We start from the raw sequence: 16,394 nt of genomic DNA on the forward strand, positions 1-16,394 counted from the left end.
TCTTTCTGATTGAGAGGGGGTCAAATACTTATTTCCCTCATTAAAATGCTGCTCTCCCGCTCTCTCCTTTCCCAGATGTTTAGTTAATTTCATTCCGATCTCCTTTGCATTATTGTAGCCATTTTCTGTAGCCTGTCCACTATGCCTCTGTCTATCCCTGTTCTCTCCTCTCCGCACAGGCCATACAAACGCCTCACACCGCGTGGCTGCTGCCTCTCTAACCTGGTGGTCCCTGCACGTACCACCCACGTGGAGTTCCAGGTCTCAGGCAGCCTCTGGAACTGCCGCTCTGCTGCCAACAAGGCAGAGTTCATCTCAGCCTATGCTACCCTCCAGTCCCTCGACTTCTTGGCGCTGACGGAAACATGGATTACCACTGAAAACACTGCTACTCCTACTGCTCTCTCCTCGTCTGACCATGTGTTCTCGCATACCCCGAGAGCATCTGGTCAGCGGGGTGGTGGCACAGGAATCCTCATCTCTCCCAAGTGGACATTCTCTCTTTTTCCCCTGACCCATCTGTCTATATACTCATTTGAATTCCATGCTGTCACAGTCACTAGCCCATTCAAGCTTAACATCCTTGTCATTTATCGCCCTCCAGGTTCCCTTGGAGAGTTCATCAATGAGCTTGACGCCTTGATAAGTTCCTTTCCTGAGGATGGCTCACCCCTCACAGTTCTGGGTGACTTCAACCTCCCTACGTCTACCTTTGACTCATTTCTCTCTGCCTCCTTCTTTCCACTCCTCTCCTCTTTTGACCTCACCCTCTCACCGTCCACCCCTACTCATACGCTTGACCTCATCTTTACTAGATGCTGTTCTTCTACTAATCTCACTGCAACTCCCCTCCATGTCTCCGACCACTACTTTGTATCCTTTTCTCTCTCGCTCTCCTCCAACACTACTCACTCTGCCCCTACTCAGATGGTAATGCGCCGTCGCAACCTTCGCTCTCCCGCTACTCTCTCCTCTTCCATCCTATCATCTCTTCCCTCTGCTCAATCCTTCTCCCTCCAATCTCCTGATTCTGCCTCCTCAACCCTCCTCTCCTCCCTTTCTGCATCCTTTGACTCTCTATGTCCCCTATCCTCCCGGCCGGCTCGGTCCTCCCCTCCTGCACCGTGGCTTGATGACTCATTGCGAGCTCACAGAACAGGGCTCCGGGCAGCCGAGCGGAAATGGAGGAAAACTAGACTCCCTGTGGACCTGGCATCTTTTCACTCCCTCCTCTCTACATTTTCTTCATCTGTTTCTGCTGCTAAAGCCACTTTCTACCACTCTAAATTCCAAGCATCTGCCTCTAACCCTAGGAAGCTCTTTGCCACCTTCTCCTCCCTGCTGAATCTCCCCCCCCTCTTTGCCACCCCCTCCCTCCCTGTGGATGACTTCGTCAACCATTTTGAAAAGAAGGTTTACGACATCCGATCCTCGTTTGTTAAGTCAAATGACACTGCTGGTCCTGCTCACACTGCCCTACCCTATGCTTTGACTTCTTTCACCCCTCTCTCTCCAGATAAAATCTTGCGACCTGTGACGGCCGGCCACCCAACAACCTGCCCGCTTGACCCAACCTGCCCGCTTGACCCTATCAAGACTGGTCATTCAACTGAGACTGCTCTTCTCTGTGTCACGGAGGCTCTCCGCACTGCTAAAGCTAACTCTCTCTCCTCTGCTCTTGTCCTTCTAGACCTGTCTGCTGCCTTTGATACTGTGAACCATCAGATCCTCCTCTCCACCCTCTCCGAGCTGGGCATCTCCGGCGCGGCTCACTCTTGGATTGCGTCCTACCTGACCGGTCGGTCCTACCAAGTGGCGTGGCGAGAATCTGTCTCCGCACCACGTGCTCTCACCACTGGTGTCCCCCAGGGCTCAGTTCTAGGCCCTCTCCTATTCTCGCTATACACCAAGTCACGTGGCTCTGTCATATCCTCACATGGCCTCTCCTATCATTGCTACGCAGACGACACACAACTAATCTTCTCCTTTCTCCCTTCTGATAACCAGGTGGCGAATCGCATCTCTGCATGTCTGGCAGACATATCAGTGTGGATGACGGATCACCACCTCAAGCTGAACCTCGGCAAGACGGAGCTGCTCTTCCTCCCGGGGAAGGACTGCCCGTTCCATGATCTCGCCATCACGGTTGACAACTCCGTTGTGTCCTCCTCCCAGAGTGCGAAGAGCCTTGGCGTGACCCTGGACAACACCCTGTCGTTCTCCGCTAACATCAAGGCGGTGACCCGATCCTATAGGTTCATGCTCTACAACATTCAGAGAGTACGACCCTGCCTTACACAGGAAGCGGCACAGGTCCTAATCCAGGCACTTGTCATCTCCCGTCTGGATTACTGCAACTCGCTGTTGGCTGGGCTCCCTGCCTGTGCCATTAAACCCCTACAACTCATCCAGAATGCCGCAGCCCGTCTGGTGTTCAACCTTCCCAAGTTCTCTCACGTCACCCCGCTCCTCCGCACACTCCACTGGCTTCCAGTTGAAGCTCGCATCTGCTACAAGACCATGGTGCTTGCCTACGGAGCTGTGAGGGGAACGGCACCTCCGTACCTTCAGGCTCTGATCAGTCACTACACCCAAACGAGGGCATTGCGTTCATCCACCTCTGGCCTGCTGGCCCCCCTACCTCTGCGGAAGCACAGTTCCCGCTCAGCCCAGTCAAAACTTTGGCACCCCAATGGTGGAACAAGCTCCCTCACGACGCCAGGACAGCGGAGTCACTCACCACCTTCCGGAGACACTTGAAACCCCACCTCTTTAAGGAATACCTGGGATAGGATAAAGTAATCCTTCTACCCCCACTTACCCCACCCAAAAATAAATAAATAAATAAAATAATATTGTAGTGGTTATCCCACTGGCTATAAGGTGAATGCACCAATTTGTAAGTCGCTCTGGATAAGAGTGTCTGCTAAATGATGTAAATGTAAATGTAAAATGCAAATACATTTATAACCTTTTTGAAATTAGTTTTTCTGGAATTTTTTGTTATTCTGTATCTCACTGTTCAAATAAACCTACCATTGAAATTATAGACTGATCATGTCTTTGTCAGTGGGCAAACGTACAAAATCAGCAGGGGATCAAATACTTTTTCCCCCTCACTGTATTAGTAGAAAATACAATAATTACATCCTGAAAACAAGCAAGAAAAGGATAGCTACACAAGACAAGAAATTCAAGAAATGGGGAAAAAACGTATTTAGTCAGCCACCAATTGTGCAAGTTCTCCCACTTAAAAAGATGAGAGAGGCCTGTAATTTTCATCATAGGTACACGTCAACTATGACAGACAAAATGAGAAAAAAAATCCAGAAAATCACATTGTAGGATTTTTTATGAATTTATTTGCAAATTATGGTGGAAAATAAGTATTTGGTCAATAACACAAGTTTCTCAATACTTTGTTATATACCCTTTGTTGGCAATGACACAGGTCAAACGTTTTCTGTAAGTCTTCACAAGGTTTTCACACACTGTTGCTGGTATTTTGGCCCATTCCTCCATGCAGATCTCCTCTAGAGCAGTGATGTTTTGGGGCTGTCGCTGGGCAACACGGACTTTCAACTCCAGGACCTTGAAATGCTTCTTACGAAGCCACTCCTTCGTTGCCCGGGCGGTGTGTTTGGGATCATTGTCATGCTGAAAGACCCAGCCACGTTTCATCTTCAATGCCCTTGCTGATGGAAGGAGGTTTTCATTCTTTCCTTTACACGGATCAGTCGTCCTGGTCCCTTTGCAGAAAAACAGCCCCAAAGCATGATGTTTCCACCCCATGCTTCATAGTAGGTATGGTGTTCTTTGGATGCAACTCAGCATTCTTTGTCCTCCAAACACGACGAGTTGAGTTTTTACCAAAAAGTTATATTTTGGTTTCATCTGACCATATGACATTCTCCCAATCCTCTTCTGGATCATCCAAATGCACTCTAGCAAACTTCAGACGGGCCTGGACATGTACTGGCTTAAGCAGGGGGACACGTCTTGCACTGCAGGATTTGAGTCCCTGGCGGCGTAGTGTGTTACTGATGGTAGGCTTTGTTACTTTGGTCCCAGCTCTCTGCAGGTCATTCACTAGGTCCCCCGTGTGGTTCTGGGATTTTTGCTCACCGTTCTTGTGATCATTTTGACCCCACGGGGTGAGATCTTGCGTGGAGCCCCAGATCGAGGGAGATTATCAGTGGTCTTGTATGTCTTCCATTTCCTAATAATTGCTCCCACAGTTGATTTCTTAAAACCAAGCTGCTTACCTATTGCAGATTCAGTCTTCCCAGCCTGGTGTAGGTCTACAATTTTGTTTCTGGTGTCCTTTGACAGCTCTTTGGTCTTGGCCATAGTGGAGTTTGGAGTGTGACTGTTTGAGGTTGTGGACAGGTGTTTTTTATACTGATAACAAGTTCAAACAGGTGCCATTAATACAGGTAAAGAGTGGAGGACAGAGGAGCCTCTTAAAGAAGAAGTTACAGGTCTGTGAGAGCCAGAAATCTTGCTTGTTTGTAGGTGACCAAATACTTATTTTCCACCATAATTTGCAAATAAATTCATTAAAAATCCAACAATGTGATTTTCTGGAGAAAAAAAATCTCAATTTGTCTGTCATAGTTGACGTGTACCTATGATGAAATTTACAGGCCTCTCTCATCTTTTTAAGTGGGAGAACTTGCACAATTGGTGGCTGACTAAATACTTTTTTCCCCCACTGTAACTCTTCATTTATCTTCATTTATCACGTTATAATTTTTTAAGTAATCAAAATACAATTTATCTTAATCTTAACTAAGAAATGATATTGAATAGATGATGACCTGTACAAGTGTGTGTGTGCAATTATGCCTCTCGCCACGCTAATTCCCAGAACACGTTATCTACAACACTGTCACCTTGATCCCTGCTGAACGTCTTGCTGAAACGTTTCTTCAACTGTAACAAAAAAAGTACAGACATAAAAATACAGAAAAAAACTAGTTTTGTATTCAACGTGTTAGACAATACATTCCATTTGATTTATTCTGTCTGTATATTCTGTATGTAATGGGGAAAAACATCTGACACTGAACTTCTATACATATTTTTTTCTCTATGTTCTCACTAGAACTACTGTTGCTCATTGCAGCTTTTTAGAAAAATATTTTTAAAGCAATTATCTTGTTATGTGGTTGACTTACCAATTAATTGTAAGTGGCTCTGGATAGGGGCAGCTGCTAAAAATTACTACAATATACAATTGTAATTGGAGGATGTGGCGATGAATTAAATGTGATTGGAGGATTTGGTGATGAATGTAGTAATGTGATTGGAGGATCTGGTGATGAATGTAATGTGATTGGAGGATCTGGTGATTAATGTAATGTGATTGGAGGATCTGCTGATGAATGTAATGTGATTGGAGGATGTTGTGATGATGACCTCACCTGATTCAAGACCTCTGTCCGTGCGCCGATATCCTCACAGAAGGAAGGTTTGCTGGAGGCACATTCCATAGTCATAGTTTGAACCCTCACCGTAGCATCTGGCAGAGAGAGGGGGGGGAATAGAGAATAGAGAGAGAGAGACCCATGCGAGTTAAGATGTAATGTAAGGGAGTGATAAAAATAAAGAAAGGTCATCCACAACAAACATTGTCACCAATCATTATTAGATCTGTAAGCAAGATATTTCAGCGACATGTACATATTTAAATATGCCTGATACGGTGAGTAATTTACTTGTGGTCTGTGATGTTTCGATGGGAACGCTTTCCTGGGTTCCCGCCTTCACTCGTATTTCGAAGATGTAATTGGTCCCAGCCGTTAAATTATGAAACATATAGCTGGTGTTGGTCGTCTTATGTATCCTCGTACGGTTCCAGAATTCAGCACTGTATTTCACCAGGTACGTTATTTGTACACCTTGGTATTCCATGGGGGCTTGCCATGTCAGGTTGACATGACTCTGATTGAAGAAATTGATTTTGGGTGATTGTGGTGGGAGAGGAACTATGGGAAAAAGAGTAGAGAAGAGTGACTTAAACCATACAAAGTTCAAAAGCTTTTGAAATTTACCTCAGCTGTTGCCCTTTGACAATGTACTGTACATGGTTAAGAATAATATTGATTAGATGTCAACAATAAAAATTCTACATTTCTATATTCTTGTATTTTTATACTACAGCTATGTATCAATATTGATGGAATGTGTTCGTCTATTCAAAGAGCGAGAGAGAAAGGTTAACTAATAACTCACGAGTGAAATTTGTGACGCTCTCTGGTTCACTCTTGAGATCCCCATTCAGAGTGGTGACTGTCACATTATATGCGACTCCTGCCATCAGGCTGGGGAAGGAAATGTGACTGGCATTTGTAATACTGTTTTCCACTTCCTTGTTAGAGAAGTTCAGCTTGAGCTGAACACTGAAGGTCTCGAAGTTTCCCTGAGGTAGTGTCCAGGTCACATTGATGGTGTCCGCAGTAGGTACCAGCAGTAAGTTCGTAACTTTATCTGGAGCTATGGGGGAGCAAGGGAAAGATATTAAAGTGACAAATTGAGAAAATAATAATGGTCGCGAGAAATGATTAGGCTATTGCTATGATAATATACAGTTATTATACACCATTCACAAAGATACTATTCACCTTACCATTCAACCAACCAATAAATCAACTACCCAATCAACCACCCAACCAATCAACCAACCACCCAAGCAACCACCCAACCAACCACCCAATCAACCAACCACCCAACCAACCACCCAACCAATCAACCAACCAATCAACCAACCACCCAACCAACCACCCAACCAATCAACCAACCAATCAACCATCCGCTCAATGAACTAATGCCACATTATCGTCGCTCCGGGGAGAAGTTTCCCCTAGGTTCAGGTCTAGGATCAGCTTCCCCTCCCCCAATCCTAACCTTAACCATTAGTGGGGAAAATGCAAAACTGACCCCCAATCAGTGTGTCTAGGGGCAATTTCACCCTACACCATTATCATCTGTCCAAACTCACTGGTGAGGCCCATCGCAGCACTGGGTTCTCCCTCCACTGATCCGTCCGGCACCAGTGCCACCACTCTCAGCCAGATCTTGGCACCTGACGGCAGCTTCTCAGCCGTATAATTCGTATAACTCTGGGTTATGTTGGACCGCATCCTATAAATAAAATAAACAATGGCCTTGTGTCAATCCTGTTCACATGCCTCCTTGTCATATAGATTAGAGACTGTTCTCTGTTCCATATAGCAGGACAATGGAGTGTGTTCTATACATTACATTTCTATGTGAATTGTTCCCATAATCCCACAGCTGAGTCTATTTATTTATGAAAACATTAGCAGTAGATAGTCAGATGGCATGCGTTTGTTTTGGGCTACGACTTGTTAATGTTCAATAATAGCCTACATACTTGATTACGTTTCTATAATAGTCTCATTCGTTTTATTTATTTAGCCAGGATACTGCACCCAGTATCAATTGCCACAATTTTCCAGGGAGTCCTGAGTTCCAACCTACATACTTGCTAACGTTCTATAGTAGCTTACATACTTGATAACGTTTTATAGTAAACGACATACTCTAACATTCTATAGTAGCCCACGTACTTGATAACGTTCTATAGTAGCCTTCATACTTGATAATAGTTCTATAGTAACCTACATACTTGATAACATTCTATAGTAGCCTACTTGTTATTTTCTTCTACCCAGACTTCCACTCTGTACCCAGAGGTGTTCCCTGCGGGCTGTTCCCATTGGAAGTCGACACTGTCTTTAGTAGGAGCAGACGCTTTTAAGTTAGACACCTTTCCTGGCTCTGTAGGGGAAAGAAGAGAACACTGTGTGTGTGTGTGTGTGTGTGTGTGTGTGTGTGTCTGTGTGTGTGTGTGTGTGTGAGAGAGAGAGAGCTGCACTGACAATGCAAATATGAATGTATGAAACTGACCTTTCAATTCAAATTACATTAACTTTCTCAATGGAATGAAATTAAAATGGAATTTGAAACAGAAAGTAATATTTACAGTTTCCCCTATGGAAACGTTCCTCTAGGAAACCAGTTAAACATTTGCATAGCAAAAACAACAACAGTGATCTAACTTACTGCTGTAGGAGGTGATATTCGTTTGATCTCCCTCGATGGACTTGTCCTCCACATTGGCGTTGACCTCAAACATGTACAACCCTCCTGGTATCAGGCCTTTGACCTCAGCGCTCTCTGTGCGTGTGATCATGTTCAGGTTGGGTTGATCCCTCACCTGAATGGAGTAGAAGCCACGGTTGCCCTCAGGAGCGGGCCAGGACAGGAAGATATTTGTTTCTGAGACGTTGGTGATGTTGATGTATTTGATCACGTCAGGCTCTGAGAGAGAATTAATAATCAGTAGTCAGCATAATCATCATCATTGATATCGATGTCTTAACATTGTTACACCAATATCCAAATAACCATCTACACATAGATATCTATCTATCTATCTAGGATCTCTACTACTACAAGTATTAGTAGTAGTTGTACAGTAGCAGTACTAGCAATAATAGTGCTTTTAGCATTAGCAGCAACAGTAGTTGTAGTGGCCCTATTCAACAGTGACATTTGATATTAGTGGTATTCCCCATATTCACTGGTGTAGAAGGAGACGTTCTGTGGGTTGAGGTCCCTCCAACACTTAATGGGGAACACCTGGACTCTGTACTGGGTGCCGGCAGTGAGGTTGGAAAGGTCGTAGGTCCGGTTCAGGCTGCTGTGGTTTAAGGTCAGGTTGTAGTCAGTGGACTTGACCTCCACCCTGTATCCGCTGATGTCACCGGGCCCACGTGTCCAGCTCAGAGTCGCGTTGTGTAGTGTCTTGTTGGTTATGTTGGCATTACCATAGAAACGGTCTACATACACAGGTGAGATGTGGTTGTTGATTGGTGTGGGTTGGGGTGAGGGGTAAGAGAAAACACATCAACATGTTTACCAGTAAGTATTACATCCCCAACATCAAGATCTCAGTCAACTTCCCAGAACATCATCGCACTAAATTATAAACATTGTAATTTTTTTTTATAAACGGAGACCCCCTACCTTCATAGCAGATATAGGGAAGAAGCTCTGAGCAGATTTTATCAAACCAAAGTCCGAAACTGAGCAGGGCTATGCAAGGCTCCTCAATGTACACGTCTGTCGCAGTTTCATTCGTCCCATTGGTCCCATTGGTCCCACCAGTAACTCCCGTAAAGAACGTTGGTCCACTAGTCATGACAGATGTCATTGTTGTCACGGCTGGTGTCATCGTTGATAATGCAGTCATGTTTTCATTCTCTGTGAAAGAGTAATCTGTAGTAGATGTCAGGGGAACACTGGCAGGGTTGCTCTGACTGGGGCAGCAACACCCACAGTCATTGGGAGGGATGGAGTAGTTGTTGTAGTTAAAGATATTGTTCACAGGGTCTTTGGGCTTGGAGAGTATGGGGCGACCGGGGTACCAGTTCTGGAAGGTGACGGGGTCTCCGTTGGACCAGCTCGACCAGGGGAAGGAGCCGTTGTTCAGGGTTTTGCGGAGGCCGATCCAGTAAGAAGAGTTCAGGTTCTGGGCAAGTTGCTGGATGTTGTCAGGGGTCAGGCTCACCATCTCTTTGTAGCACGCCTAACAGGACAAGGATCATATTAGGTATATAGGGTCAGTACTGGTCCTAGAGGGCCACAATGTGTGCAGGCTTCTGTTCCAGTCCAGCACTAATATTTGATAACATCATCTAATCATTGTCCTCAATCGAGTCACTGGTTTAACCAGGTGTTTTAAAGCTAGGTTGGGTTGGAGAAAAGCCTGCACACACAAATTGCCCACCGCTGGTTTATATTGCGTACAACAAGTCTGTGTTCAGGAAAAGTGTCCCATGGGGACAATAAAGTTGTTTCCATATCTTAGTGTTACCTGGCAGTGTAGTCTGGCCTGTTCCCAGGTGGAGGAGTTGGAGTGGAGGAAGTACTGTCTCTCAGCTACACAGCACTCCACCAACACAGCTGGGAAGGAGGAAGAAAACTCAAGATCATATTCAGATAACATTCATAATCATAGATCAGGGGCCATATGTATCAAGTGTCTCAGAGTAGGAGTGCTGATCTAGGTTCAGGTCCCCCCTGTCCATGTAATCATATTCATTGTGATCTAGAAGGCAAAACTGATCCTAAATCCAGCACTCATACACAGGGTTATTGATTCAAAAGGTAAGTAAACTGATGCCACTGTTATTCCATGTCTACAACTGGGGATTTGGATTTGTTTGATGGGATGTCTTTGCATGAAGTTTGCATATGACGGAACGCTAGTCCAGGAAGTTTGGGCTATATTTTTCCCAAACAGAATATCCATTGTAAATGTCACTTGAACATTTTTAATAAAAAATAAATAAACAATTTTCTCACTCTTGCGCCCTTCTTTGTGGTTTAATAACCTGCCAAATACAATATCTGCTTTCCATGTTACGGTTTTGCTTCTCTTGTTAGTAGAACTTACCAGTGGTGGAAAAAGTACCCAATTGTCATACTTGAGTAAAAGTAAAGATATGTTAATAGAAAATGACTCAGGTAAAAGTAACCCAGTAAAATACTACTTGAGTAAAAGTCTAAAAGTATGTGATTTTAAATATACTTAAGTATCAAAAGTAAATGTAATTGCTAAAATACACTCAAGTATCAAAAGTAAAAGTAAAAGTATAAATCATTTCAAATTCCTTATATTAAGCGAACCAGACGGCACCATTTTCTGTTTTTATTTTATTTACGGATTGCCAGGGGCACACTCCAACACTCAGACATCTTTAGGGATGTTCTCTTGATAAGTGCTTGAATTAGACAATTGTCCTGTCCTGCTAAGTATTCAAAATGTAACAAGTACTTTTGGGTGTCAAGGAAAATGTATAAGGTAAAAAGTACATTATTTTCTTTAGGAATGTAGTGAAGTAAAAGTAGAAGTTGTCAGAAATATAAATAGTAAAGTAAAGTATAGATACCCCAAAAAACTACTTAAGTAGTACTTTAAAGTATTTTTTACATATAACTTTAATTTTCACAAGAAAAGCAATACATTTGTGAAACGCAAAACTTGAACTCACCCCATAATATCAGATGTTGAATCCTGTCCATCCTTTGACTGGTAGGATTCAGACTTCTTCGTTCTGGTTACCTATTTAGATATTCACACTGGAATACATTTAATCAGACAAATAGCTGTTGAAATCCACAAAATGTATCCAACATAAACTGATAAGAGTTAATCAATATCCCAAACCTTATCAAAAGGAGTGAAAACAAATCAACTGCGGACACAGCATTTGATCTATTCACCTGTGCAACCTCCCTCTCTCTCTCTCTCTCTCTCTCTCTCTCTCTCTCTCTCTCTCTCTCTCTCTCTCTCTCTCTCTCTCTTTATCCCTCCCTCCCTCTTTCTAAACATGAATCCACCTATCATGACGGTTAGGTTAGGATGGTAAAATACATTTGAATATGGGTACACAGACTGCATTCAGAGTGAGAGGATTGAGGGAGAGGACTCACAGGGAGTATTATTGGAAAACAAATAGTCAAAGACCAAGAAGCAAATTAAATGTGATTAGGGCCAGGAGTTGACGCAATCTCCATTGCTCTACACACTGTCCTGTCAGCCAGGGTTTCCCAAACTCGGTCCTGGGACCCATCCTGGGTGCACATTTAGTTTTTTTCCCTAGCACTATACAGCTGATTCAAATAACCTACTGATCATCAAGCTTTGATTAGTTGAATCAGATGTGTAGTGCTAGGGCAAAAACCAAAACATGCACCCGGGGGGGACCCCAGAACAGAGTTTGGGAAACCCTGCACTATCCCACCTGGACAAGAGGAACACCTATGTGAGAATGCTGTTCATCGACTACAGCTCAGCGTTCAACATCATAACCTCCAAGCTCGACACTAAGCTCAGGGCCCTGGGTATGAACACCTCCCTCTGCAACTGGATCCTGGACTTCCTGACAGGCAGACCCCAGGTGGTGAGGGTAGCTAACAACACGTCCGCCACACTGACCCTCAACACGGTGGCCTGAATAAGGAGAAACAAACCACTTAAAAAATCCATAACTGTATAATTATTGTGCAATTCATATCTGTAGGCTACATTGAGGTTATTATTTCATTATTTTTATCTGACAGTGTTAGGGCATAACTGTAGCACACCAAATACACACCATTTGCCAAATGATTTTAGGAACTTGTTAGGTTAATGTCGATCCACTGAGGCAAAAAGGACAAAGTTGGAGTTTCATCTTGAGAGAATGAACGGCGCGGTTGGGGACCGACCATCTGACTGATGTCATTTGGAAATCTTGCAAGGAAAATCATTCCCATTTTTTTGTTGCATTTTCTCCCCGGTCCCTAAACTTCTTTGCTGCACAAGTGTAGCAGAGATTAATGAGGAAAGAGAAAACAAATGTTACCATGGCAACTAGATTGCAGCATTCATTCTGTCAATTTAGGACATTATTCTGGTGAGCAAGGGTTTATTTAGTATTCTAGGGCAACACATAATGACAGAAGAGAAGCTGCATGTATCTAATTATAGACAAGTTGACTAACAAATACAGGGCTGCAACTTTTGAAGAAAGCTTTGAGTGAGATTTGCTATGTTAATGTGAAGGAAAAATCTACTGTTTTAAAGATAATTTCCTGCAATTCTACATATTTTGACATTGCTTAGGCCTATGAACAGGGTGGAAAATTCTAAAAAATAAAAACCACAGGTCAGGTGTGTGTGCCTTTCCAAATCATGTCCAATCAATTGAATTGACCACAGGTGGACTCCAATCAAGTTGTAGAAACATCTCAAGGATGATCAGTGGAAACAGGATGCACCTGAGATCAATTTCGAGTCTCTCATAGCAAAGGGTCTGAATACTTATGTAAATAAGGTATTTCTGTTTTTTATAAATTTGTAATAATTTCTAAAAACCTGTTTTCACTTTGTCATTATGGGGTATTGTGTGTAGATTGACGAGGGGAAAAAAATATTTAATCAATTTTAGAATAAGGCTGTATGGTAACAAAATGTGGAAAAAGTCAAGGGGTCTGAATACTTTCTGAATGCAATGTATCTACTGTATATCTATGGGTGTATCTACTGTATATCTATCACTGTATCAGGGATGTAGCTCAGTTGGTTGAGCATGGCATTTGCAACGCCAGGGTTGTGGGTTCGATTCCAGTATAAAAAATAAAAATGTATGCACTCACTAACTGTAAGTCGCTCTGGATAAGAGCGTCTGCTAAATGACTAAAATGTAAATGTAAAATGAGGTGTATTTAGGATGACTGTTACTTTGAGTATGCTAATATTTATTAGGTAGTTTGACACTTTATTCAAACAGTAATTAAATGAGATGGAGAGACAGGAAAATGGGAGAAACAGTGGGAAGGTTGGAAGCAGGGATTGTTCCCTGTTCTCATGTGGAAAGCTGTATGTGACACGTGTTGGGGAGTGTTACCACTACACCAAAGCACTGCACAGGAAATACTAATATTAATTGTTGATGGTAGTGGGTAACCAAATCATAGATTGTATTCTCCTTGTCAATAGACTGCTTTCAACGTAAGGACACAAACATTTTGTAATTTGGCCTGAAAGAAAATCCTGCTTGCTCTCCAGGAGGGTTGGCCACCCCTGATCTATGTTTTCCAAGTGCTGGGTGTTTAAAAATGTTCTTGTTATAACAATTAACTTCTCAAAAATCACCCAACCTTCAAGAAAAGTCTAATGAATATCAATATTCAGGTGGTTTATGCCTACTAGTTGAAGATCCCTGTCATCATCTTCCTCTATAGAGACAAAATATGATGCGTTTATGAGTTGTGAGTCCCCCTAAAATGTCATTTAATATCCAATGCTTATTTGTATGACTTATTCAAAACAGTCCATGAATGGCTGAAAAAATACATAGCCTCATATAATTAATTAGTAGTCATATCAGATTTCAAAATATATGATTACACTGGCAAAATTGGGAAGAAGTGGAATAATACAATAAGTGTGGTGAATAACCCTTTATTGTTGCTCATTGTTAAGAGAATTGATCCACTGATATGACTAAATAAAGTAAATAGATAGTAAAATCTCCTGAAGACAAGATGCCATGAATCTGCCCCTACACCCTAGCCAAATTATTTGTCTATTTATTGTCCCCCCTCTCGAATAAAACGTACACTTTTGGGTTCACAATCTGTTTGACCAAATTATTTTCATAGTTACAAATCAGGTCACCCTACCAAACGTCCTGCTAAAACAGACTGTAGGTCTGTCTGCTGCCTTTTGTTGTCACAGCCTAAATGCCAATCACCAAACAAGGGGAAAGTGTGGTGAATAAATATGCTGTCAAAAGGCTGCATTCTGCAATAGGGAAGGGGGTAACAGCAACCTAATTTGTGTACATAAAACGGTGCTACCATGTTGCTTTTTTTACAGTTTTATAAACTCAGCGGATAAGGTTCTATATCGTGGAGCTCCGCCCCATAGGGGAGCTCTGCTCCTATTGGTTTACCCCGCTACCTAGGCCTGAGACAAAATTATGCACAGACCTGCAGCCAATAGGAGTACAGGTGTCCCTATAAGAGGGGAGGCTTCCCCTCAATCAGCCTCCCATTATCTTCAGCGACTGGACTGAAGAAGCCTACGAAGACGAAGACTCAGGACAAAGAAACGCTGTCGATTTCCAGGTCATCGACATCGTCCTAATGAGCACACCAGGAGATTTTCCACCCCCAAAAGCTATTTTCAGAGCTCAATGTCGCTGTTCCACCATGGCGACTGCTGACCCCCACGACTTATGTTTCGTGTGTTTAGGGTCACAGCACGCCAGGGACGGCCTCATTGATCCCCCACTATGTGCCAGCTGCGCCCTCCTTTCTTTGAAGGAGAGGAAGCAGCTTTGGGAATTTATCAGGGAGGATATCCCTCTTGAGGACGTGGTATCGGTGCTAGCCTCAGCTTCTGAAGTGTCATCCGAGGGCGCCGATTCAGGAGAAGACAGGGATATTGGGGACGAGATGGATATTCCTTTGGAACAATCCGTCTCAATGACCCACATTTTCAAGACCCCCTTTCCTTTGGGAAGTGAGAGGTCATGTTCATCCCTGGGCGATGACGACACAGGCCCTGAGAATTCAGCAGCCCTGTCTTACGCCACAGCCTCTCTGCGCTCTGATTTTCCAGGGCTCATCGAGAGGGCTGCTAAGATTTGGCATGGGTCCTCAGATCCTCAAAAAGTTCTACAGCTGCACCATCGAGAGACTCCTGACTGGTTGCATCACCGCCTGGTATGGCAACTGCTCGGCCTCCGACCGCAAGGCACTACAGAGGGTAGTGCGTACGACCCAGTACATCACTGGGGCCAAGCTTCCTGCCATCCAGGACCTCTATACCAGGCGGTGTCAGAGGAAGGCCCTAAAAATTGTCAAAGACTCCAGCCACCCTAGTCATAGACTGTTGTCTCTGCTACCGCACGGCAAGTGGTACCGGAGTGCCAAGTCTAGGTCCAAAAGGCTTCTCAACAGCTTCTACCCCCAAGCCATAAGACTCCTGAACAGCTAATCATGGTTACCCAGACTATTTGCACTGCCCCCCCACCTCATCTTTTTACACTGCTGCTACTCTGTTAATTATTTATGCATAGTCACTTTAACTCTACCCACATGTACATATTACCTCAACTAGCCGGTGCTCCCGCACATTGACTCTGCACCGGTACCCCCCTGTATATAGCCTTCCTACTGTTATTTAATTTTACTTCTGCTCTTTTTTTCTCAACACTTTTTTGTTGTTGTTTTATTTTACTTTTTTTATTTAAAACATTATGCATTGTTGGTTAAGGGCTGTAAGTAAGCATTTCACAGTAATGTCTACACCTGTTGTATTTGGCGCATGTGGCAAATACAATTTTATTTTATTTTATTTAAACGTTAAGAGATTAAGCTGCCTCCCATTCCCTCCAGATCGGAAGTGGATATGATGGAGGGCGGCCCTTATTCTCAGCCGAGGAGGGCGGCGGCTCCATGCCCTCACTTGGTAAATACGTTGAGGGCTCATGGGAGGCACCTTTGGCGGCGCGCCGGCCAAGGCGTACCTCCCATTCACCAGAGTGGAAGGGAGACAGCAGGGCTTCTCAAAGGGAATCCCCAGGCTCGAGAGCGCCATGGCTGCGTATCTCGTGCCGGGTTCGAGTCCCTGGCCCTCGTCCAAGAAAGCCACCTTGCCTACACAGAAGGACCGATTCACAGCGCAGCTTGTTGAGAAGTCCTTCGTGTTGGGAGCCCAAGCTGTAGCAGCAGCAAATAACATTGCCCTCCTCGCGTCCTCTCTGTCCCATTTAACCACGGGTAAGACTGAGCTCACGAGGGAG

At 43.8% G+C, this 16,394-nt stretch overlaps 1 protein-coding gene across 1 annotated transcript; it reads right to left on the minus strand.

Annotated features, from left to right (window-relative positions):
• Positions 1 to 4,732: 4,732 nt before the first annotated feature.
• Positions 4,733 to 11,255, minus strand: LOC121571018 (receptor-type tyrosine-protein phosphatase eta). The gene is made up of 11 exons (XM_045222199.1): positions 11,088 to 11,255; positions 9,908 to 9,996; positions 9,058 to 9,619; positions 8,613 to 8,870; positions 8,092 to 8,349; positions 7,680 to 7,761; positions 7,004 to 7,146; positions 6,238 to 6,498; positions 5,721 to 5,990; positions 5,427 to 5,524; positions 4,733 to 4,935 (listed from the first exon to the last, which is right to left on the minus strand). Exons 1-11 carry the CDS (start codon positions 11,116 to 11,118, stop codon positions 4,843 to 4,845), a joined length of 2,145 nt encoding a protein of 714 aa, XP_045078134.1. The 5' UTR covers positions 11,119 to 11,255; the 3' UTR covers positions 4,733 to 4,842.
• Between the last annotated feature and the right edge of the window lie 5,139 nt (positions 11,256 to 16,394).

The sequence above is a fragment of the Coregonus clupeaformis genome, chromosome 8 (genome assembly GCF_020615455.1).
Source record: "Coregonus clupeaformis isolate EN_2021a chromosome 8, ASM2061545v1, whole genome shotgun sequence".
Classification (NCBI taxonomy): Eukaryota; Metazoa; Chordata; class Actinopteri; order Salmoniformes; family Salmonidae; genus Coregonus; species Coregonus clupeaformis.